Below are 25,699 nucleotides of genomic sequence, written 5' to 3'. Positions count from 1 at the left end.
AAAACACCTGTTAAAGGTCACTATAAAGCAATCCTTCATTTTAACAGTAGAGTTTATTACTGTGTTTATTACTGTACGTTTATGGTAGAGAAAGTAGACTATGGTTATTCAGTTTTAATTAGCTTGTTTAGTGTAATATTAAGAAATGACACAACTCACTTTCATCTGATGCATTTTAATAGAGGTTACAACAAGAAGTATACAGCAAACAGAGTATATTTTATAATGAAATTGATATTAGTAGGTAGTCAAAAATTGAACTTTGCTATCTGAAATAATAGGGTATATGCCGAGCTAGTGTTCTTCCCATACTGATAAACTTCCGGTGACCTGTTATTGTGAACTTTTTTTCCATTTTATACAGTTCCTTTTACAGCATCGATGTTGTAATGGCATTAAAATACATTCAGTTAAATAAACTTTGGCATTCATTAAGTTGCTCAAGCGTAAAACAAGACAAAAAGCCGTTTAATCGCACGCGCCCGTCAGAATCGGCAGGCTAGCGCAGAAGCTCCATTGAATATACTGGGGTAAAATAAACGCTCATATTAAAAAGACATGGCGGGGTAACATGTAATTTAATGTTGTGCTTCTTGTACAACCTGAGACCCACTTTATATCGAATGTCACTCAGCCAGTGGAGATTGCTGATTTTTAAAGAAAACAGACCTTAAACGCACCGTATTTTGCATTGGCATGCAGTTCGCCGGAAGCGCTTAACCCAGGTTACTGGCAAATTAAAAGTCCTATTAGCATGCTTCGGCATATACCCCATTGTAATGTTAATGACAAATAGGTTATTCAGAGATCTGTGATTACCATGTTCTGAACAATGTATGAACTATCATTCTTAACAGATTGTAACTGATATTAATCTATATGTAAATTCTCAGAAAAATTGAAGTGAAATTTGAAACATTCTCCAGCTTTGAGCTTTTATGCTTTGTTACAACCACGTTTTAACCACTTTTCCAGGGTTTAGTTTGCACTAATACTTTTTCAGAACTTTTGTCCAACATGAAACGGATTTGCACTCCTGGAACAATGTCCAGGCTGGATTTGTACTCATAAACATCATAACTCTCATCATCTTCCTCCATCTTTTCAAACTTTTTGACATACTGATATGTTTGATACTCATCCTTTTTATCTTTTGAACTTGTGTAAAACCCAACCCATGAGTAGTAGAAGGCATCTTTCCAGTCTGCGAAGGTCTTCTTGATAAAAAGCCGAGCACAAGCTTTACTGTCTTTGCTAAAGAGCTGCAGACCAGCATCATCCAAACTTGGACCATAGAATAGCTCGCGACCAATTGATAACAGTTCAGGCAGAAGATCAGGATTTATTGCAGCACAATCTGATGGCAACATTGTCAGGGTTTCAACGCCCTCCCAGGGTGTAGTTTGTGCTAAAACTTTGTCGTATTTTTTGTCCAGCATGAAGCGGATTTGAAGTCCTGGAGCAATGGGCAAATTGGGAGTGTACTGGTAAATATCATATTTGTGTACAATGTAGTTTTCAATCTTTGAAAACCTATCAGCATATTGGTATTTTAAATAGTCATCATTGTTATCTAGTGAACTCTTGTAAAAGCCCACCCATGATTTAGTAAATGCAGACATCCAGTTCCTGAAAGTTTTCTTGATGTAGAGTCGAGCATAGGCTTTTCCGTCTATTACGTGGAGCTGTAGACTTGCGTCATACCCCTTTATAACTGTGGGCAACAGTCCGTTAGCTTGATTAAACTCTGGGCCATACCAGATATAAGGGTTGGTAAACTGATAATCAAAAACGGATGGGTACAGTCGCAGTCGAGGTTGGAGACCATTATTCAGGGGTACAGGAGTATCTAAAGCCCCAGAAGACTCGTAAATAGTCACCCGTTTTTGGACGTATGTATGAAATTCGTTTGTTTCAGTGGAATAAATGTTCTGGCAAATTTCAATGTGCACATACTTTGAGTTTTCCAATATATTTGTTGGAATCTCCCATATGAGTTTCGAGGTACCTTCAGCAGTTGCTTTTATGTCTAGCTTGATTCCTTCATATGTATTGCATTGTAAATACGGTGAGCGTTTCTTTCGGTGACTGATCTGACTGTATTTACAGTCACTGGTGCTGTATCCTGCGTCTTTCAGAAACTTAAGACATCTGTTATAGACTACGTCTTCTGTATCACGTGGGATTGAGTAAATATCATACTTATTGTTCTCGTCTAGAGTGCAGTTATGAGGGTCTCCGATCTTCAAGAGCAGTGCAGGATCAATCTCATAAGTGTCAGAAGGATTAAAATCACTCTTGTGAAGGTTATGAGCCGTAATAAACACCTTGAGAATCTTGTTTGGTTTATTTTGTTTCACTGAGACGATGAGTCGGTCCATGTTTCTTTCAGGCACATTGGTGTTTCTGTAGTACTTTCGGACGTATGCTGGTAATGCATTGGCTGCGGGAGATTTTAAATTGCCGACTGAATAGTAACTCTCCCATGAAGCCAACGAGGGGAGAATATGCTCGATATTTTCATACTTGTGGAATCCGAAGTCGTCTCTAGTGGGATCAAAATTTGAATCAAGGATGAGATTGTTGTTCTGGTCGACATTCAGGACATTTTGGGCAAACCAGAACAGCAGCTGGAGCCCATGACGTGGCGCAGACTTGGCATACGTGATGTTTTTCAGTTCGTCAATATTATTGATTTTTCTCACAGAAGAGACACTCGCCAAGACGAGACAGAAGAGCAGCAAGAGTCTCATGGCAGCCATGGCAAAAAACCTTTGTGAAAAACAAATCACACAGATACAAGTTTAGCTGATGGCAATTTATTCATTCATTTATTTTCTTGTCGGCTTAGTCCCTTTATTAATCCGGGGTTGCCACAGCGGAATAAAACGCCAACTTATCCAGCACATTTTTACGCAGTGGATGCCCTTCCAGCTGCAACCCATCTCTGGGAAACATCCACACACACATTCACACACACACACTCATACACTACGGACAATTTATTTTACCCAATTCACATTTAGACTGTGGGGGAAACAGAGCATCTGGAGGAAACCCACGCAAACGCAGGGAGAACATGCAAACTCCACACAGAAACGCCAACTGAGCCGAGGCTCGAACAAGCGACCCAGCGACCTTCTTGCTATGAGGCGACAGGACTACCTACTGGGCCACTGCCTCGCCCACCTGATGGCAATTTAATGACGATAAAATGTATATTAGAGTTTTAAAAAGTTGAGTTTTAAAAGCTGGTTTTACAATATATACACCTTTATTACACAATATTAAGCTCTTAACCCCTATGCTTCTTTATGGACATTTTAGTGTTATGCAGTTGAAGTCAGAATTATTAGTCCCCTTGAAATATTTGCCCCTGTTTTTCCCCAATATCTGTTTAACGGAGAGCAGATTTTTTGAATGAACACATTTCTAAACATAATAGTTTTAAAAACTCATCTCTAATAACTGATTCATTTTATCTTTGTCATGATGACAGTTGATAATATTTGACTAGATATTTTTCATGACACTTCTATACAGCTTAAAGTGACATTTAAAGGCTCAACTAGGTTAATTAGGTTAACTAGGCAGGTTAGGGTAATTAGGCATTATTTTATTGCTGTCATTTAACAAAATGTATCAAATTATAGAAATATTACAGAGGAAAAACTACAAAAACTGTAAACAGGGGTTAGGGTAAGGAAAGTTTCAGTTACCATGAACTAAACTGAACTGTTAAACATTAACACTGATGCTGTTGAACAGAACAAACCAGCAAATTACAATTAAATGATTAAAATAATCATAACCATTTTTATAATAATCACCAGTTATTTGCTCTTCTGTTATTGTGTGGGCTTTGTTGGCCTTTGCTACACAGTGAGCTACACAGTAATATGCGTGTACTTGTTTTGAACATGAAGATATGATGCCCTCAGCTTTTGGAGTCGTCTTTGAAAACGGTCCACAGGTTTCTCCTTGCAACTGGGATGTTTGGTTTCTAAATGTCGTTTTAATTTAGAAGATTTCATGCTCTCTTGTGAGAGCACCTCACTACATATGACACACTGAAGTTTTAAGCCTTTTTTGTCATCAATATATATATAAATTCATACTTTACATACTCGAGGTCGTACTGTACTTGCGCTTTGATTACTATATTTGCGCTTTTGTTACTATAATTAAATGAAATTTTACATATCAAACGATAAATGTGCATTTCAAAATAAAAGTCCGGTATAAGCAAAATAAGTAAAAAAATTTAACTTGTTTTTTTGACCACACACTCCACGCCCCACTGAGGTTGAGAAACACTGCTGTAGACTATCAAAAAAAAGATATAGCTTAAAGGGGATAATAATTTTGACCCTAAAATGGTTCATAAAAAATTAAAAACTGCTTTTATTCTAGCCGAAATAAAACAAATAAGACTTTCTCCAGAAGAAAAAATATTATCAGACATAATGTGAAAATTTTCTTTTCTCTGTTAAACATAATTTGGGAAATTTTTAAAAAATCAAAAAAAAAAAATCAAAGAGGAGCTATTAATTCTGACTTTAACTATATACTAACACTTTTACGTGGACAATTTATTGTGACTGCTGATAATGCTTCTAATGATGTTTCTAATGATTGAAACATTAAATTATTTAAGACGAATAGTTTAGTTCTGCTTTGCATCCAGTATTTGCAAAATTAACAGTTTTTTTTAAATAAATGAAATGGCATTATGCAACTTTTAAATACTTTTTATTAGGACTGTTGCTGAAAACAAAAAAAAGTTTAAACTATGGTATAGTTCTGTGATGTTTTAGGTACAGACAAACTTTAAGGATCTGTTTCATTTTTACTTATTTAAAATGTATGCACAAGGGTTAAAACTGTGTGGCATTTGGCATATACATTAATCAAAAACATATCAAGGGTTTTTAAGGATATTATATCACATTAAGAAGATATTTATAAAATAAATAATAATAAAACAAATAAATTAAATCCTGACATAACCTCTATTTTTTATTAGGTTAATTTTAAATGTCAGAAACACATTGAAATTGAATATTATATTATGTATGAAATATGTTTTTAAATATCAATAAATATAATTCACAAATTATAATCTGAATGCATTTAAAATCTCTAGACATTTTTAAATGTTAAGTCAACCTACCTCAGATTGAAGGTCTTCAGTGGAAGAGACTCTCCTTCACATATTGAGGGTGTTTATTTATACAGCATAAAGGAGGCTGACCTTCACTCACTGGGTGTGTCTACAAATGATAACTTCTAGAAAAACAACCACTAGAATAAGTGCTGGTCTCTGAGTTTTACTAGTCACAGAATACTGTTTGAGCATCAAACTATATGAAACATTTATTAGCTCAAGTCCATTATAAATGCTTGGTGATTTTGATATAAATTTTTGGCAGGGGGTTGGAATTTGGGTTAAAATAAACCAATATGTTTGTGTATGTCAGCCGATTTGAATGTTATCACTCAATTGAATGGGCGTAATCAGTGATTATCAACTGATAGATATGGGCCAGTAAAGGCCTTCTGCGCCTACTGGTAGTCTCAGAAAGCTGTTATCTTCCATCCCCATGATTAATCAGCTATAGATCACATATGGCTGCAGCCGAAAATTGAGAATTTTTTTATATTATTGATTAAATTTTGCATTAATTGTAGCCTATTTTATTAATGTCTACCCCTACCCCAACCCAACCATCAGAGTAATGTAAAACAGATCTGGATCTGAAGTCTTCTTTATTAGTATAGAAGATTAACCAAGTGGATGGATGATAACAGCCTTCTGAGACAACTAGTAGGCACAGAAGGCCCCTACTGGACTATATCTATCAGCTGATGACCACTGATAATGCACATTCAATCGAGTAATAACGTGAGGCTGTATTCAGGTCATTATATTTTATTTACAAATACATCTTTAGCAACTTCAGAGTGGCAGACTTTTAAAAAAATCCCACTGTTACTATTTACTGATAAAGCTTACGATACTTTGAGTTACTTTAGTAGGCTTGGTGATAACAGATGTTGGGGTTGAAGATGGCTTAATGATGAACTCTTCTGAACAGGACATTCAGGATACATGAAAACTGCTAAAGTCGTCAAGTTTATGACAGCCATAACCTTTCATTACATTTCCCCAGTGCATCATGTTTTTATTGCTCATTGGGATCATAAAAGGGCGAATTGATAGAATGATGAGGAATTTGTTAACTTTGGATGGAAATCTTTAAACTTATTAAATGTCTCTGTTGTTAATGTTTCTGTATAATTATGTGAAAGAGTTGTCAATGTCTGTAATGTTTAATCTAGGACAGTTAGAACCTCCTCTGACATGTTCCGTTATTTCTGCAGTGTGTACTTAATTTTTTATATAAAAATGAAATTAAATATGATGCGTTTTCCACCAAGGCCAGCTGGAGTCCCGAAATATAATTGAGTTAACTGGCAGTGGGCAGATTATACAGACCAAAATAAAGACATTCCAGCACAAAATGCACATTTTCAAAAGAGTATTACTGACTTTAGCATTGTTTTTCAGATAAACTAAGTTTACTTAGCATGGTATTTTTATGCAGAAGATTTTAAAACCTACAGACAGCACCTTTAAAAGTGTTAAATTAACACTGTGAGTGTCTTACTCGGATTGTTTCTGACAACTGTAATTTGTTGTAGCCTGATTTTTTTTTTTGTGTGTGTGTGCATTTGAGTTTTTAATCCTTCTTCTAGGGACAGCAGCAGAAGACCACACCGGGTGCCACTCCTTTTAGCTCCCGTTAACAGGAAACTGAGGCTACAATTCGCACAGGCTCACCAAAACCAGACAATATGAGATTGGAAAAACATTGCCTGGTCTGACGAATCTCGATTTCTGCCGTGACATTTGGATGGTAGGGTCAGAATTTAGCATCAATAAAATTAAATCATGGATCCATCCTGCCTTGTATCAATGGTTCAGGCTGCTGGTGGTGGTTTAATGGTGTGGGGGATATTTTCTTGACACACCTTTGGCCTATTAGTACCAATTGAGCATTGTGTCAATGCTTCAGCCTACCTGAGTATTGTTCCTAACCATGTCCATCCCTTTATGACCACAGTGTACCCATCTTCTGATGGCTACTTCCAGTAGGATAAGGCATCATGTCATAAAGCATGAAACATCTCAGACTGGTTTCTTGAACATGACAATGAGTTCACTGTACTCAAATGGCCTCCACAGTCACCAGAACTCAATCCAATAGAGCACATTTGAAATGTGGGAGAACGAGGTACTAGTAAGGTGTACCTAATAAAGTGGCCAGTGAGTGTACATTTGTACTGGTAAATATTATCATCCTTTTTGGAAGTGCTGTCAATCATTTCAAATCTGCACAGCATATTGATACAGTAGGTGTCCAGTCATCATTTTTATCTTGTGAACTCTTGTAGAAATCCACCAATAAGCTGTAGAAAGACATTCTGCCATGTTGCTGAACGTTTCTTGATGAGTTGAAGCTTTTCCATCTTTTGCAGTGAGCTGCGGACTTGCATCATTTTTCTTATTCTGACGTAGTTATAATTTTGTACTAATAGTTGTATAAATTGTATGAATACAGAGGAGAATCAACTTACTGTATAAACACTTTTTAATGTGTAATTTCTCACATTATAAATTGTTCAGTTCTCAGCTGACAAAAGAATCCCTTTTTTTATATTTTACGGTAATAGGTCACATTGCTGCAATTCATTTACAGGTATCTGCGGGGTCTTAAAATTTCTTGAATCTCAAAAGCTAATTTTTAGTCCTTAAAAAGTCTTAAATCTACAGAAATGTTGTGTTGTAGGTCTTGAATCTTTTTAAACAGGTCTTAAATGTTCTGTGTTGATGTATAGCTACCCAATTATACATTAACACCAATACAATCACTAACAATCCTAATCTGAATTAAACTTTTTTATTTAAATGTAGCATTTAATTACTTTCCTTACAGTAACATTTGTTTAAAAGTTCTCCATTTATTTACTGCAGAGGATACTGACTTGACCTAATTTTTTATATTGTTCAATTATTACTATTGTATTATTAAATTAAAATAATTTTGATAGGGCAAGTGAAAATCTTTTCCAACTGGGATATTTGAAAAAAAAAAATCCTTAGCATTTAGTCCTGTATAAGTCTAAAAATTAATTCATAATTGTCCTAAAAATGTCTTAAAAATTCTTAAATTTAACTTAACCTGGAGAAACCCTGATTTATTATACGTACATTTAAAAGAGGGGTCTGGATGCAGACTTGGTGCAGTTGCAATCTGAGCTGCATGCAATGCTTTTTTTATGCGCACACCTAGCCCCAACCCTCACAGTGACGTCACTAGCTTCATTCAGTGCATTGTGTCTGGCACATTGCATCTCTGAGATATGCAATGTCAGCTTGCATCATCAAGGCTGCATCCAGATTCTGGACATGTTTACTTTCCCTCACAATAAAAATATTGTTTGGATTTCAGCGTGTTGATATAAAATAATGCAATGCATAACTGTCAATCATAAACGAATGAAAAAATCTGTAATGATAATAATGCTTATTTCTTCTCCACCCATGCAGTTGTTTTTAGTTTTATAGACTTTGAACGTCTCACAACCCTTGCTGACTATGGAGGATGAGAGGTCTTCAATGGCTCAATGGTTAGAACTGTTGCCTCACAGCAAGATGGTCGCTGGTTCGAGTCCCGGCTGGGCCAGTTGGCTTTTCTGTGTGGGGTTTGCATGTTCTCCCCGTGTTGACATGGGTTTTCTCCGGGTGCTCCGTTTTCCCCATCATTCCGAAGACATTCGGTATAAGTGAATTGAATAAGCTAAATTAGTGTATATGTTTGAATGAGTGTGTATGGATGTTTCCCAGTACTGGGTTGCAGCGGGAAAGGCATCCGCTGTATAAAACATATGCTGGCAGTTCATTCCGCTGTGGTGACCCCTGATTAATAAAGGACTAAGCCGGAAAAAAATGAATAAATGAATATCTGTAAAAATAGCACTATAATATTAACACACTTAACTGGTTTCTATATTTCCAAAGTACTTAGAGACACCTATTGGCCATTTTAGGCTAGTTCACGTTGTTCGGATTGCATTTCTTATACTTACAAAATGTAAAAATCCTTGCATTTTTAATTATAATATTAACCATTTTTAATTTTGTTTATTTAGATTTTTAGTAAATGGAAAAAAAAAATGGATAAAAAATAAAATATGTTCTTGGGAGCTCCACACGGAGGCGCGTCTGTCGCAGCTCCTCCGCCCCGGATGACAGCGCTGTCCACGGCGTGCGCGTCCTTCCGGTTATGGGCTCTATCATCCTGGCGCAGAGTGTTTACTTTTTTGAATGCATGGAGTGTATCTGAACGTCACGGTACACGACTGTATGACAGATTTTACTTCACTGTGATGCATTTTATTTTGCCTTCCGAACTAGCCATGCCATTAAATCGCCTGCTGTGTGTAACGGGTTAGAAAACCAGCTGATCTGACTGTACGTTGGAATGAATTATCATTAATATGGATAGCGTTACTGTTCCTGGATATGTCAACATTCTTGTCTCTAAAACAAATAAGAGTCGACATCACCACATAAGCCGTCTTTGACAGCACTTCTCGTAACGTGTAAGTTATAACTATAGCAACACTCGTCATTTAGGACAAAACAGTTTTCAGGTTTAACCATTCATCAGTAACGTGATCAGCAAAAATAATGAAGCTAACGTTAATGAAATGAGCTTTTCTGTACTGTATCAACTATCAATATCTTCACTTTTTAATAGAATTGAGTAAAATATTAAAGTAGAACTGTAAATAAATGCAAAAGCAATAAAGGGCAATACATAACCATATTGATTCTGATACTTTCTGTTCTGTTAGTTTACTATTGTCTCCTTTTTATCAAAATGCTCGTTATTTTAAATTACTAAAACCTTTTTATCTACTCTTTGTTCTGTCTAGTTAATGTAAATCCACACATCACGTGTGTGTGTGTGTGTGTGTGTTTGGTTAAAAATTTAAATACAAATGTAACTATCAATGTATTGTCTTTCTTGTGAGCCTTTTGTTTTTGACTAATAAAATATAGCCCTAATGCATCCCTTTAATGTAAAATAATGTAGTGAGGTAAATTCCTTAACCAAGATTGAGTATTTTTCTTCTCTTAAATTTAAAATAAGTGGCCAAAAATATTTAATAAAATTTGTAGAGTCATTGAAAAAATAAATCTCCAAATGGCAATGCCAACCAAACCATTTCCACTACTGTATATGACAGTCTTTTAGGTGTCTTACAGAAGTTTAAAGAAGTTTAAAATGCAGCACATCATGCTCTCATCATGACTGGTTTGATTGTTATCAATAACCATATTTTGTAGCAGGTCTGCTTTCCATGGAGACGGACACTGAGCATCATGAGATGTTTGTGGATCTGGATTTTCCAGCAGATGATCCATCACTCTTTTGGGATTACACCACGCCGCTCTCCAAGTTGTTGGATGATGTCACATGGCTCCGCCCACAAGTAATAATGTTTTTTTTCATTACATATACAAAACATTTATATTACATTAAATACAACAATGCATTAGCTCATTTTCATTACTGCCTATGGGACAACACATTTTGTATTTTTAATTATTGAAAAAAATAATAAAACCAAATGCATTGCTCACTATATCTCCAGGAGATCTGCCAGCAGCCTCAGCTGTTTCCTGATGACCCTTTGGAGGCTCACCCAAAGCAAGGCATTCTTGGAGACTGCTGGCTGCTCTGTGCCTGTTCCATGTTACTCAAGAACCAGCATCTTCTAGACAAGGTGAACACTGGTTTAATGTTTGAGACATTTTATCATAACTGGATATAAAATCCTCGGCTACTGTCTTTTATCATTAAAGCCATCATTATTTTATCTTCTTTTAAAAACACTACATTACCCTTGATTCTGCAAATACTTCTCCAACAGTCAGAATATGTATAAGTATATATTGGTATATTTCAAGAGTTCACACTTAGCTGATGATTGATTATAAGCAAGTTTGGCATGCTGTCTCGGGAGAGAGCCCTGAGCTCGAAGGTTCTTGAGCCCTGGGCTCCCTCCCGTTTGGAGGAAGAGAGGGGAGCCTCGAGCTCAGGTAGATCTCGACAACTCCCCTTTTTATAATAGCTAAAGATTAAGATTGAAAGCTATTAAAAGATATTTTGCATTATTAGATTACCTGTATTGAAATTTAGATTTAACGATTAACTCGTTGTGCATGTTTTTGGAATGTGGGAGGAAACCGGAGAACCCGGGGAAAACCCACGCAAGCACGGGAAGAACATGCAAACTACACACAGAAACGACCACCGGCCTGTTAAGGAACTACAACCAGTGACGTTCTTGCTGTGAGGCGACAGTGCTAGTCACTGAGCCACCGTGCTGCCCTATGGAGGGAAAGGTGAAAAGGTAGGGGTGGAAGTGGGGATTCTTCAAATCGAAGATGACTGTAGTGAGAAAACCCTGGCTCTTTATAGTGGTTAGGAATGGCCTGATTGGTTGATCAAGCATGCTAATGCAGAACCAGCCGTGTTCAATCATAATCACGTGCTCCTCTCGAAATTAGTTTATGAATAAACTTCACTTACATTTACAAAACTGAATCAATATGCAGATGCTTTCATCCAATGTGACTTACAGATGAGAGAAGTAATCAGAAGTAAATATCGATAATAACATATCGATAAAAATATCGGTAGAGTTATTGTTTTTGAATGTCAGATTGGGTAAATTTTTAGAGACTGGTAAAATCATGGTAAAAATGTATAATATTCATGGTTGTTGCTTTTTCTTTCTGTTTTTTTTTGCACTGTCATTTACCTTTGTCTTTTGTCTAGTTTTGTAATGAAAAAAATTTATGGTATGGCTTTAAACACCTAAATATAGACTTTTTTTTACGTACAAAATATTGAATCTTCATGTTTCACACATTAGAAATACACATAAAATATAATACAGACAGCTACAGGTTATTTCTTTCACAGCTATGTGTAACCGAATGTGTTTGTTATCAGGTATTTCCACCAGAACAGCCTTTATGGAGTGACTCTGCTTACCGCGGTGAATTCCTCTTCCGCTTCTGGCAGAATGGACACTGGATTGAGGTGCGAGTGGACGACCGGCTGCCCTGTATCAATGATAATCTCTGCTTCTCACGATGCCAGAGCCCAAGGGCATTCTGGGTGGCACTTTTAGAGAAAGCATATGCCAAGTAAGTAAGTAAGTGTAAGTGCTTGTGCAAATATATCTGTAAAGTATGAAACATTTACTTGAAGTCTTAACTATCCACATTTTTTTGTATGCCCATGATGCTTTGTGTGAATTAAAGAGATGAAAATTCTGAAATTCATTTACTAACCCTTCACTTGTTCCAATCCTATTTGAGTTTCTGTCTTGTGGTAAACACAAAAGAAGATACTTTGAAAAATACTGCTTCCTGCTATCCATTTCCTCTCATTGTATTTTTATTTTTCCTACTGTGGAAGTCGATGGGTACTACCAACCAGCATTCTTCAAAATATCTTCTTTTTGAGAAAGAAACTCAAATATTTAAAACCATGTGAAGAATAAATTATTAGGTAATTTTCTGGTTTGGGTGATAAACAATCAAAGATCTACATTTAAAAGAAACTATAAGATGATGTGGCATTATTCTCCTCCCAGATCTTCTATCAAACATAGAAAGGAACAAATTACTTGCAGCAGGCAATGAAACCCCCCCCCCCCCCACCCCCAACAAAAGAAGCCAGTTATTCTGCAACAATTATGAATATTGAATATTACTAAACTGTGGGAAATACAAAGACCAAAGTCATCTATATAACAGGGCTCGAAATTGCGACCATTTTGGTCGCATATGCGCCCGAAATTTTATCTATGTGACCCTGAAATATGTTTGGGAGCATTTCTGCGAGTGTTTAAAATTGTTGTGTGCGACCAGTTTTTACTGCAAAATGTTCAGCACATGCGCGGATTCGGGAGACATTCACGCAGAATGCATCTCTAAGCTCTTTGTCTGCACTTGAAACGCGAAACGCAGCGCTCGGGAATGGTTTAAAACAGTTGTCATGTCAACTTGCTGCAGTAAAACAAATCCAAGTCCATAATGCTTGCCCTGCCTTCGCGCTTTTCTTATTGGCCCACCACTCCTCTAGCACTGAACGCGAATGATTGGTTAATATCAGCTGTCAATCACTTAGCGCCTTCTGGCTTCGGATGACAGAGAGCTACTACCGCTAAAAATTGTAAAGCGCTGAAGATGAGAATGAAGATAACATAACACTTGACAGATTTTGTTTTAGAAACCATGGCATCTACAATTACAAATAATGACACATCTTACTAGTTATACCGTACGGTGAGCGCTCCGTGTATGCTTTGGTCACTAAGTTCTGTTATAAAAATCTATTTTCTTGTGATAACGGGATTTTGTTGAGACATATTTTCCTCACGCTTGCATATAACGTTATATATGAATTTTTTTTGCTTGTTAGTTTGATTAGTGTTGATTTCAAATACAATCAATATGTTTGTATAAAACTTGTAGTAAGGGTGCTCATAATTGGTGGGTGCGACTAAATTTTGGCTGATGCGCCTAAATTTTTAAAGTTAGGAGCACCAGTGCTACCAAGCAAATAGGTTAATTTCGAGCCCTGTATAAGCAAAACGGTGAACTCAAGAGAGCTTGGCTCACAAATATACTTGTGATACTAATGGCATGTATCTTTATTCCAAATGCATCAACAACTTAATTTTCACTCTGTATATAGATTTGTAAGCAGGGTTCCCAAGCTTCTTGAAAGGGCTTGAATTTCAAACATATGATTCAAGGCCTGGAAACTACTTAAAAACAAACATAGGTTCTTGGAAGTGCTTAAATGTATAGTTTTTGTGTAAATATTTAATAAAAAAAATCTTAAATTTAAACCTTGACACATAGTGCATCATTACTATGAAATTTTCATTGTGAACATTAAGTGTAAGTGAAATGTTGAGTACAGTAAGGACTTTCGTGGTGCTACATACAGTATGCTGGGATATGAGGTGCAAAGGTGCTTGATTTAAAATTAATGGTGCTGTTGGATCACGTTATAAATATGGATAAATAGATAAATAAGATCCAGCTCCGGATGACAGATCTTGTCAGAAAATGTCAGTTTTTCCAGGTATCTAGACAACAAGTCAGCAGTGTTGCAGGACTCAAACCTGTTAACAAATATTCAACTGAATTAATAGTCTACTATCAATATTGTGGTTGACTGTGGAAGGAAGCCAGATAAGAGTAGAAGCAGGAGACAAATAGATGATAATAAATGAGCAGGGTTTATTGAATAAACTTTGTTGCATATGTTCCGGTGCACTCTCATACTTCGTCTGAGCAGCACAAATATGACATGTTATACCAATGATACATCAGGCCAAGAAACCTTAAATCAGAGATGTACTCTCACATCAGTGGAGTGGAACATTTCATAAAAGCGTCTGCTAAAAGACTAAATGTAAATGTGAATGAAACACCATCACTTTAAGACTTAACGAAAAAAAGCCCTAAATGCAGAACAAGTAATATATGATTGGTTTTAGTTCTTTTGAATTTGTGTTCCCCAAACCGGAAGTGCAACTCATAATCTGAAACCTAAGACCTGTGCCGAATAACTCAGCAGTTGTTAACTGCTTTTCATGCTAGGCTACATGGTTCATATGAGCGTTTGTGGGCTGGACAAGTATGTGAGGCGATGGTGGACCTAAGTGGAACTGTAGCTGTACGATGGAGTCTAAAGGATCCAGAGTCCCCAAAACAGCCAAACGACAGCCAGATTCAGCACGCTCTGCATGGGCTGAGTGTGTCTGATCTCTCCCTGGAGCTGAAGGAGAGATGTGCCATCAGCTGCTGTGTGCACAGCGCCACTACAGGTCAGACAAGGCAACTCAGGCACACTGTTCACTTTATTTTTCATGTAAGAATGTATTTGTCTGTTTGTAAATGTATTATCTGGCTTCTGGTGTCAGCCATTTTTAGCTTTACAAAACAGCTTGTGATGCTGCCTAATATTGCAAACAGGCTTTTCTTAACATATTTTTTGTTGTTGACAGTTTGTTGTTGATTTTTATTCTCACACATTCACTGAAAACAGCTTACTTCGGTTTTGAAAAATAAGTTAATCCAGTTAGGCATTTGTAGAACTTTTTTAATATTATTATGTTGTTGGCAGCACGGTGGCTCAGTGGTCATAACACAGCAAGAAGGTCACTGGTTTGAGTCTCAGCTCGGCCCCCTGTTCTCCCCGTGTTCGCGTCGGTTTTTTTCCGGGTGCTCTAGTTTACCCCACAGTCCCCCACATGAGCTATAAGCGCATTGAATAAACTAAATTGGCCATAGTGTATGTATGTGTGTGAATGAGTGTGTATGGATGTTTCCCAGTACTGGGTTGCAGCTGAAAGGGCATCCGCTGCATAAAAACATATGCCGGAGTAGTTGGCGATTCATTCAGTTTTAGGAATTTTTGTGCTTCAACTTTAACTTGTTTTTATTAAGTTAGTTGCCAATAAATTATTTCTACGTTTCTACGTTTTAGGTTTTTAATTTAATTTAAAATGCTCAAAGGTTTCAGTTTTCACAACAGCTGTGACTAAACATTTACATATTTTCAGAATGACCCTTTTACTGCTTGAATTTATGCTGGCAGTTTTTTTACTTCCAGAAAAATTACATCTTTCACAAATTAAAATAGGAAATATCTAGACTAGAGTAAGAATATTCTTCTATTTCACCTTTTTTAATTAGGAAATAAATATTGTAATTTGCTTTATTTATGTTACAGTAGGTGGCTATGCAGTAATAAAGGAAAAAAATGGTTCCTTTTGGTGTATTGTTCAGCCTGAGGTCTAGTAAAGGTTTGTTCTCTCTTTTTCTCCAGGTTTTCCTGAGCTTGGCCAGTTTCATGCCATGTGTGTGATGGAGTGGACGAGCTTGACCACCATTACTGGTGAAGGAGTGCAGCTGATCAGGATACGAAACCCCTGGGGCAGGAGAAGCTGGGCTGGAGTCTGGAGGGAGAGGTATAGAGAAAAAACCCATTTTTGTTACTTTCAGGTGATGAAAACCTTATTTTACTTATTGATTTGAAAATATCTGATATGTGGTTGCTGAGAGCCTAGTGAGCATTCACCGACATATGGCACAACTGCGCTGTGGGTATCCCGAGAGAATCCCAACTCGCTGATCTTTTCCAATGCCATCACTACTCTCTCCAGCTTTGCCACCGGTCAACAAACTGTTGTAAATTAAAATGAAAAAAAAACTTTAATTATGAATGTTCTTCCTTAAAAATTGCATCTATTTTACCTTTATAGTGGCTTAAATTATATTTGAAAATTTTTATTTAGACTTTAGACTAATTTAGACTGGCTTCCGTTCTGTTTTTTATTAGTTTATTTTCCTTTTAATGGTTAAATAGATTGTTTCGTCTTTAAAAAGCTTGACCAATTATAATCATGAAACCTGTACAATTGAACATTTTACAAGTAGTTGCATGTGTACAATTTTACATATGATAAAATTGCATATTTAGAAACTATGTTGAATTTCATCAGCTATTTCACTCCAGTAAAATTATAACACAAAAAAATTAGTGGATGCTTTATATTTTTTACTTTTGTTGTTATTATTATTATTACTAACTTCTACTATTACTACTTATAGAGGAACATTTTGCTGTACAGTATTAAAAGGCCTGTAATTTTGTGTTATAGTTTTTTTTATATATATATAGTGAAATGATGAACACAGCCCATCATCTAATGTGTCAAACTGTACCATTAATCTACACAATGTGCAGAACATGCAGTATAATATTTGCAGACACTAGTCCATATTGCAATTTGATTTGGTGCCGCAGCCCTAATTTAGATTTTTTTTTCATCAAAATATTCAATGTGGATTTGATGACATTCCACACGTTTATTACTATAAGTTAACAAAAATGTAAATATATGTAAAATGTTTCCATAATTCAGTCGTTTTTTGGTTTTTTTTTTCATAACAAAGATCATAAGGCCTAGGTGGTAATTTTTATAAGTAAATAAACTTATGCATTCATTATTTCTTCATTTATCCATGGGGAAATAATTTTAGGAGCATCTGCATCAGTTTCATTTGACTGCCACTAGAGGGCAAAACAGCAGTCATACCAGATGTTGGACACCATGGAAAGACGGCTTCTGTGATAATGGTTGTGTGTTTGTGTACAGTGGATCCGGCTGGGCTTCTCTTGAGGCGTCCTGTGCTCAGACTCTGCTGTCCCGTACAGCAAAGGGGGAATTCTGGATGGATGAGGCTGAATTCCTGCAGGAGTTTGATGAGGTCACGGTGGGCTGTCCTGTCAATGATGCAGGACACCTCCAAAGCATCTACACAGGTACTGATTATACCAGAGGCGGACAAAATGTTGAATGCAAAGAGCTGAAAATCAACTGACCTTTACTGTTGCACGACTGTTGATTCAGTTTTTACAGATAAATTATTGTTGAAATGAATTATTTATAATGTACATTAGTCAAATAATGCTATTTTTATATCATGTTTAACATCAGCATGCATGAAATTTCAACCAGTTTAGTTAAGAGATGATAAAAAAACTGAAAACTGAAGCTTTAATTGAGTAATTCTGATCAATTTGATATTTTTAGGCCAAGTGTGAAATATTTATTTTGGGACAATAGTTATTCATTACATACACACTTTCTGATTTATTGCTTGACTACTGTATATTGCATAATACAGAAGATAAAGCTTTAGCCATTTGTATATTAATTAACAATTGCAGCATTCCTCAAAACCATCACAATTTTTATTTTTATTTTTTAAATCATTTAGCTCTAAAATGCAGCCATATTATTTGAAAATATATTATGTTTTAAACATTTTTGAATGAGTAAGCAAAATTATTTTAATAAATGTTTATTTTAGTAATTAATTCAAGGGACTTTTTTCCAGTGGGGGGGAAAAAAAAAAAAAAAAAAAAAAAAATATATATATATATATATATATATATATATATATATATATATATATATATATATATCCATCATGACTCGGCAATGCCATATTACAAGATGAAGGGGGAACATAAGGTTATAGAAATATTAATATATAATAATATAATATTATAAATATTAATATATAATATAAATTAATATATATTTTTAAATTATGCAATTCTTTATTTCTAATTTATATTTCAGTTTAATATATATATATATATATATATATATATATATATATATATATATATATATATATATATATATATATATATATATATATATATATATATATATATATTGCCAAGTCATGATGGATCAACTTTGACCTTTAGGTTTTGGTTTTGCTTCTGTGTTTATTATGTTCTTGACAGCATTTGTATAACCAGATATAAGTAATAATTTCAGTAACTTGTAAAAAAATATATATGTTTAATAATTACAATAATTTATTCTTTTAAAAATGTTATTTTCCATCATGTAGGAAACTTCCTAACCCACAGTAAGCAGATTGGAGGCCGCTGGGTCAAAGGTTACTCAGCAGGTGGATGCCGAAACAACAGCACTTTCAGCAGCAACCCCAAGTTCTGGCTGAAAGTGTGTGAGCGAGGAGAAGTGTTTCTGTCTCTGCTGCAGTGCAGAAGAGCTGAATCACCAGCAGAGGGGGCCATTCAGCAGCACACACAGCTTCAGGCCATAGCACTGCACGTGTGGAAGGTAAGAGGACCACACTACTATTTTGTAGTAAATATTACATTATGTAAATTGTGGAGATGCCAATTATTAAGTTTTCCTCATATCTGATATTTTTTAAATCATTTTGGACGATAACCAATGCCATTGTCAGGATTGTTAATTTTACTCCCCATTAGCTGTTGATCCTGACTTTTGATGTTATGACTTTAATTAATCAGACTCTTACTGTTCTGGATCAAAATATTGGAGTTATTTTCCAAATCTATGTTTACATTTCAAGCCATTACCAACCGATTTATCAAGTGTTCTGATAATATTGAGCATCTTTAATTAATATGTTATATATGAAGTTGAAACCAGAAGTTTACATACACTCTTAAAAAAGGAACATAAACATTTTTTAATAAATGTCTGGTGTTAAATTATTCTAAACGTTTGCTATTTTAGGTTCGTTAGAATTACCTAAATGGTTTACATTGCCTAAATGCCAGAATAATTAGGGAATTTTTTTTTCCAGACAGTCAAAAGTGTACATACATTTCCTTGGTATTTTTTAGCTTTGCTTTTAAACTGTATAACTTTGGTCAAATGTTTTGGGTATTTTTACACACGCTTCTCACAATAGTTTGAAGGAATTTTGGACCATTCCTTTTGACAGAATTGGTGTAACTGAGTCAGATTTGTTGGCTGTCTTGCTCACACAAGCTTTTTCATCTCTGCCCACACATTTTCTATAGGATTGAGCTCAGGGCTTTGTGATGGCCACTCCAAAACATTCACTCTGTTGTCTTTAAAGCACATTTTTACTAAATTGGTAGTATGCTTAGGGTCATGGTCTGTTTGGGAGACCCATTTGTGGCCAAGTTTTAATTTCCTGGCTGATGTTGAGATGTTGCTTCAGTATTTCTACATAATTTTCTTTCTTCATGATGACATCTATGCTGTGAAGTGGTCCAGTCCCTCCTGCAGCAAAACAGCCCCACAACATGATGCTGCTGCCCCCATACATCACAGTTAGGATGCTGCTCCTAGGCTTGTAAGCTTTGCCCTTTGTCCTCCAAATGTAACACTGGTCATTATGACAAAACTATTCAATCTTAGTTCCATCAGACCAAAGGACATGTCTCCAAAAATGTGTCTTTTTTTTCAGTGTAATTTAGCAAATTGTAATCAGGCTTATTTGTTAATTCTTGATTTTCCCATGTTGTCACTAAAGGGAGCAGAGTGTTTGAGGTTTTCCTTAAATACTATTCTACAGTTGTGCCTCCAGTTAACTCAAATGTTGTCAATTAGCCAATCAGAAACTTCTAAAACCTTGACACCATCATCTGAGCTTTTTCAGAGGCAGAATAATCTTATTGTATGTAAACTTGACTTTCAAGAGATGTTATAACAATTTCTCAAAAATATGTCTCTCGTTTTTCTGCTATTAAGCATAACAGAAACAAATTTGATAATCCTAACTTACCCATAAGAGAAAAACTTTAGCCACATTAACGTCTGACTTTTTTTGAATGGTTATGTACCTTTTTATACAGTATATGTAAACTTCTGGTTTCAATTGTACATATATAATATGTTGCAGGTGGAGAAGAAGCACTTTAACCTCACGCGGACATTGAACAAGCAACCGTTTGTGTCACACGCACATGCGTACGATCGGGAAGTGGTGGTACACACACACCTGAATCCTGGTTTTTACCTGCTGGTGCCGAGTACTTTCCTGCAGGGAGCAGAGGGACCTTTTCTGCTAAGAGTTCATTCTTCCTGCTCCACCTCTCTCAGGTGGACCTCTCTGTTACCTTTCATGCAGGCCAAGATGTATATTATTATACAATTTAATCTTTTTTTTTTATCTCTGTTTGAATGAATGATTTAACAACTCGCTCATAAAGGCTTATTTCATTTCTGGATGGATCAAGAAGGATCTATTGAGGAAAACTATAAAGTGCCAAAATGCTACAGTCAATAATTTGAAGCATCAAGTCACATTTAGACTCCAATGACTTTAGGGCTATTGCTGGTTTCTGATAGGAGCCATTGGTGCAGATCACTCACAACAACCTCTGTAAGGTTGTAAGATTTTACCTAAGCTATCTTTATTTCTTTAAAAATTCAGTAAAAACAAAAATATTGTTACATTTTAAACAGAAATTTAATTCGAGGTTTAGAATATTTTAATGGGAGTTTTTTTATTTGTTTATATTAATTTATATTATTTTTATTATTTTAAAATCCTCTGACATCATACCTTTTTTTCCTCGGAAATCATACTAAATTGATTATACAATATTGAAAACAGTGGCTCTGATTATTGTTTCGTGAAATGTTTTGTATGAATAAAAAATACAAAAACATATGGAACAAAATAATGCATTTCCCTTATGATTAATTTAATGCATTTTTAGTAAAAAAAAGTTGTAATTTATCCTAAGTATTTATTTCTTTAATTAGTATTCAGTTAGACCCCAAATTTGAATGAAGTCAGCTGGTCTGATTTTGTGTGTGTGTGTGTGTGTGTGTGTGTTGTGTTGATGATGTCTATTCTACAAATCAATTACCCCATGGGGACTAATAACAGTTGCATTACCTTAGCAATTAGTGCCAGTTCAATTAACTGTATTCAAGCATGTGATATGATGTAACAGAGTCATCTCATTGGTCCAAAATATTTTTGTTTTTCTCTCCAGTGTGATGAAGTCATCTCCTTCTCCTCTTCAGCTCAGTTCAGAGGGCGAGTGGGAAAACATCTGCTCTCACGGCTCCTGGTCCATCGGTTCATCTGCTGGAGGAAGTCGCAATTTCACCACACACGAACTGAACCCCCGTGTAAACCTTACTGTGATCTATGACCCTGGAGGTAACAATGTAAGGGTCACCCTGCACCAAAACAGGCCTGAAAATTCCCTCCATCCCATCGGCTTTCATATTTATAAAGTCAGTACTTTAAAACATATTAGTTACTGTAGGTGTGTAACATTTTGTTGATATGTCTTCATTATATATTGATGTTTTTTAGGTACCTGACGGTGGTTCTGGTTCTCTGTTAAGCCCTAGTGTCATGTCTCCAGTGGTCAGCTGTGTGCCTCATGCTTACTCCCAGGAGGTCAGTGTGTTTTGTCATCTACTGCCGGGTGAATATGTTGTAATTCCCTCTACCTACCAGCCGGACCTCAGTGCTGACTTCACACTTACTATTAAACGCAAGATACAGCGGTAAGCGCACTGTCTCTACGCTTTATATTATAAGAGGCTTCAAAAATTTATAATTTTTTCCTCAAATAAACTTTGTTCATTCACTCAATGTATAATTTTTTTCTTCTTAGCATCTTAAGAAGCTGAATTTTTCTAAACATTAAATTCTTTTAAACTGGAGCATCCCTTTATTATTGACGTTTTTATCAAAGTGAATGAACTACAGTGGAAGTTTTATTATATGGTTTTCTGCTGGTTTCCTGGACACAAGACTCACTTATGGATGTTTACTCAAAAGAGATCTTCCCTTAAAATGTCAATATTGCAACAGAAACCAGTGTTAAACATATCCTATTGGAGACCCTATTTTTTATGTTATCAGACAATGATTTTGTCTGGAGAGACTTTAGAGGTGCTGCATGTAAGTTTTGACTCTTATAAAGCATAAAAATACCATAATATGTTTGCAGATATTTACGAAATATGCTAAGTGAACATTCTTGTTAATCTGAAAAACAATGCTGAAGTCAGATATTCTGATTTGAAAATGGATGTTCCCTGTCAGAACGCTGTCTTTGTTTTGGTTCTTTTAACCTGCCCAATGCCGCTTTAGCCAATTATATTTCAGCACCCCAGGTTGCCTTCATGGAAAACAGCATATTTCATTCATTCATTCAGAAAGGCTCTGAAAGCATGCGCTCATGACCGAAATGCGACCTCCGGTGGACAGTAGCAGACTCCAAAATGAGATGCAGATCCAGAGTTCCACATGAGATTATTAATTAGTAAGAAATACAAATCTTACAGGTGTAAACATTAGGTTAGCAGCTTACATTGTAACTCGTGTCCTAACAACACACTACAAGACGATCGTTGCAGTAATAAGCAATTTGGCTGTTTGCATCAGACGAAACACAGCAGAAATTTAAAAACAGCCATTCAGAAGCACAGAATATTCACTCACTCGTGAAATTGTAAGGTTTATCATCTAATTAATACATATTAAACCTCTTTAACATTATTAATTGTACATGCTGAATCACTGAAATGTGTTGGTTTTGAGTTAGTTCTAAAGTTCACGTTTCAAGATCTGAGGTGAACTATCTGCTGCTGCTTTCAGTTGTCTTGGAATAAACGTCCTGTAAAATGGCATTCAAACTCATATTGTTTGCATTTAACACCGAATAAAGCACATGAGGTTTACATGAGGTGAGCATTTTCAGTTTTTTGTTGTTCAGCTGCATGAAATAGAAGCCTTTTCTAAAATATCAATTCAAGGTTTTGGTTAAAGCAAAAACTCCTTTTAATATGGAGAATATTTCCTCTATCGAGTGTCGTTGCTTTTATGTAGTACATGATTTAAATTAGCCTTTAGGCTCGATTGTTAGACCTGCTCCTGTTGGTCCTGTATCTGACAACCTGCGCTTGGGTTTGTTTTCACTCAGGAATGCAATACCTAGTTCAACCTCTGGGTGTCAAACTTGCATACTGCACCTTTAAAGGAAATATATTTAAATGTGAATTCTTCAAAAATGGTACATTTCTTAGCAAATATATATATATATATATATTATATTTGTGTATATATATAGATATTTTTTTTTTATTATTTATAAAATAGTTTACATTTTGCCATGAAATAGCCAGAGAAGCTGATATGGCAATACATTTAAAACTCTCTCCTTAGTATCTTAAGCTTAGTTTCTTACATTTAAAAAAAAGTTTTTAAGAAAATTCAAATGGTATTAATTATTGCAATTTTAGTTTTTGCAAGATTTTTTTCCCTCCTAGTCTATTAAGGGGCTTGCACAACACTGAAAATATTAGGGAATTATAAAAACGTAGTTAAAGTCATGGGAATTATTCAAATATTTTGTACTGTATATACAGCGTGTCCTTTGTGTTTAAAAAGAGATTTTAAAATGTCTTAAATTTCACAAGCAAAATTTTAGGCCTAAAAAATCCTTAATTTACTCAAATATGGTGTAGGTCTTTAAATTTTTATGCGAAGTCCATGACCCAGTTGGGCCAATACCCATCCAATCACAACAATCCATCTCAATAACACTTTTAACAAAACATAAGTTATGTTGCAAATAAAAATCTGTATATATACAAGTAAAGTTTGCTTGTTTGTTTTGACGAATTATTTAAAATATAAAATAAACAATGGTCTTAAACGTGTTTTAAAAAGTCTTCAATTTGACCCTGTATGTAGTCATGCTCTAATAAATTAAGTTAACTTACTGCAGTTTGAAAATATATAGGTGTTATGGCAAAAATAAAGGTAAAATGTATTTTCATGAATGGAAATTTTTGCTGTTTTGTCGTCCTCTTCAGGAAGGCAATGCAGAGTCAAGAGCTTCTGGGCCGTGCCGTTCAGGAGGTACCAATCTTTTCTCTCACTAAAAACTCGCATTCAGATGAATGACATGAATCTGGACATAATATGCTGTGCAATTTTCCTAGGCTGTTAAATCACTGTTTGCTTGAACAGTATTTGTCATTGTTAGATCTGAATTCTCTTCTACAGCATATCCACTTCTCTTCACTGTACTGCTTTTGTGCTTTTATTGAAATGCTCTTATCTCTGTGTGTCTCCTCTCACAGGTCTCCTGTATCTCTGTGATGAAACGATAGAAAAGTGGATCAGATGGTGACAAGAGTCTCGTTCACTGAGCTGATCTCTGATGGAGTCGTCGGTGCACATCGCTACAAACAGCTATCAAATGCCACCAGTGAATCATGGTATATACTAAATATAATGTACAGGGTATATAATAAATCAGGGTATACCCATCCCTTTAAGAAATATATATATGAGCTTGGACCTCAAAATCTTCTAAAATCCTAAATCCAGAACCTAAATTCGTACATTTCCATTTTTAAACTGAATAAATAAGCACTTAATTGATGTATGGTTTGTTGGGATTGGACAATATTAAGCCAAGATATAACTGTTGGAAAATCTGGAATCCAAAGTTTCATAACTTTCCTTTAAAGTTGTTCAAACAAAGTGCTTAGCAATGCACATTACTAAAAAATTTAGTATTTGTAATATTTACAGTAGTAAATTCACAAATTATCAATAGGGTTGAACTGGAATTACAGCCTATGTTTCTTTTAGGAGGCAATAACTTCAAAATCATAAGCTTTCAAACTTTATATATATATATATATATATATATATATATATATATATATATATATATATTTATTTATTTATATATATAATTTTACAGCACCTTCAAATATGGCCAACTAATCCAAATTATAAGTTGGAACTTACGTTATTACATGTTAATCTTTTTTTTTTTTTACTTATTGTTTTGGATAATGCACTGTAAAAGTTTAGTAATGCTATATTTGTTCTGAATGCTCTTATTTATTACAAATGATTACAGATTCTTAATTTTATTTTTTATTAATTTTATTTTATAGTTTCTTTCGTTTTTTTGTTCAAAACTCAGAAATAACAAGTAGTGTTCATGCTCAAGTGTTTCATCTACTAGATTATGTAAAAACGGGTAAAACGTGGGTATTGGTTGTAAACACAGCTGAATATGAACCTATGGCTTATACTGCAGTCTGGTATTTAAAATTACATACCAGAAATCAGCAGCAAAAGTGCGAGACTGATAGAAAAATTGAGAGAGAAAAGAAACAAGGATGCAGAGAATGAATA

The 25,699-nt window shown here is 35.2% G+C and overlaps 4 protein-coding genes across 13 annotated transcripts in view; 2 read left to right on the top strand and 2 right to left on the bottom strand.

Moving 5' to 3' along the window:
• The window catches only part of capn10 (calpain 10), a 100,923-nt gene extending 76,097 nt beyond the window's left edge, over positions 1–24,826 (top strand). For 2 of the 6 annotated variants that reach the window (XM_087241339.1, XM_087241340.1), the window contains 12 exons: positions 10,421–10,566; positions 10,729–10,860; positions 12,096–12,292; positions 14,768–14,994; positions 15,999–16,140; positions 17,332–17,498; positions 18,608–18,840; positions 20,405–20,604; positions 21,510–21,756; positions 21,839–22,035; positions 24,355–24,400; positions 24,625–24,826. In XM_087241339.1, coding sequence (XP_087097465.1) covers positions 10,435–10,566; positions 10,729–10,860; positions 12,096–12,292; positions 14,768–14,994; positions 15,999–16,140; positions 17,332–17,498; positions 18,608–18,840; positions 20,405–20,604; positions 21,510–21,756; positions 21,839–22,035; positions 24,355–24,400; positions 24,625–24,654 — 1,950 coding nt within the window. In that variant the 5' untranslated portion in view covers positions 10,421–10,434 and the 3' untranslated portion in view covers positions 24,655–24,826. Of the gene's footprint in view, positions 1–9,341; positions 9,670–10,420; positions 10,567–10,728; positions 10,861–12,095; positions 12,293–14,767; positions 14,995–15,998; positions 16,141–17,331; positions 17,499–18,607; positions 18,841–20,404; positions 20,605–21,509; positions 21,757–21,838; positions 22,036–24,354; positions 24,401–24,624 lie in introns of those variants that run through there. The other 4 variants (XM_087241335.1, XM_087241338.1, XM_087241337.1 and 1 more) reach the window with 4 other exon arrangements.
• The window catches only part of klhl24a (kelch-like family member 24a), an 802,375-nt gene that overhangs the window by 212,465 nt on the left and 564,211 nt on the right, over positions 1–25,699 (bottom strand). The gene's annotated exons all lie outside the window — the stretch shown is intronic.
• LOC147846477 (uncharacterized) lies at positions 160–5,256 on the bottom strand. The gene is made up of 2 exons (XM_087241342.1): positions 5,174–5,256; positions 160–2,772 (listed from the first exon to the last, which is right to left on the bottom strand). Exon 2 carries the CDS (start codon positions 2,760–2,762, stop codon positions 960–962), a length of 1,803 nt encoding a protein of 600 aa, XP_087097468.1. The 5' UTR covers positions 2,763–2,772; positions 5,174–5,256; the 3' UTR covers positions 160–959.
• eif4e2 (eukaryotic translation initiation factor 4E family member 2) overlaps positions 24,625–25,699 on the top strand; it is a 13,420-nt gene continuing 12,345 nt past the window's right edge. For all 5 annotated transcript variants that reach the window (XR_015477736.1, XM_087239399.1, XM_087239398.1 and 2 more), the window contains exon 1: positions 24,625–24,762. Coding sequence is in view for 4 of the 5 variants with exons in the window: in XM_087239399.1 (XP_087095525.1) it covers positions 24,668–24,762 (95 nt within the window). In the remaining variant the exon portion in view is untranslated. The remainder of the gene's footprint in view (positions 24,763–25,699) is intronic.

The sequence above is a fragment of the Danio rerio genome, chromosome 2 (assembly GCF_052040795.2).
Source record: "Danio rerio strain M-AB ecotype USA chromosome 2, GRCz13ab, whole genome shotgun sequence".
Classification (NCBI taxonomy): Eukaryota; Metazoa; Chordata; class Actinopteri; order Cypriniformes; family Danionidae; genus Danio; species Danio rerio.
Note: the sequence above shows the minus strand (reverse complement) of the source record. Positions and strands in the feature narration are given on the sequence as shown.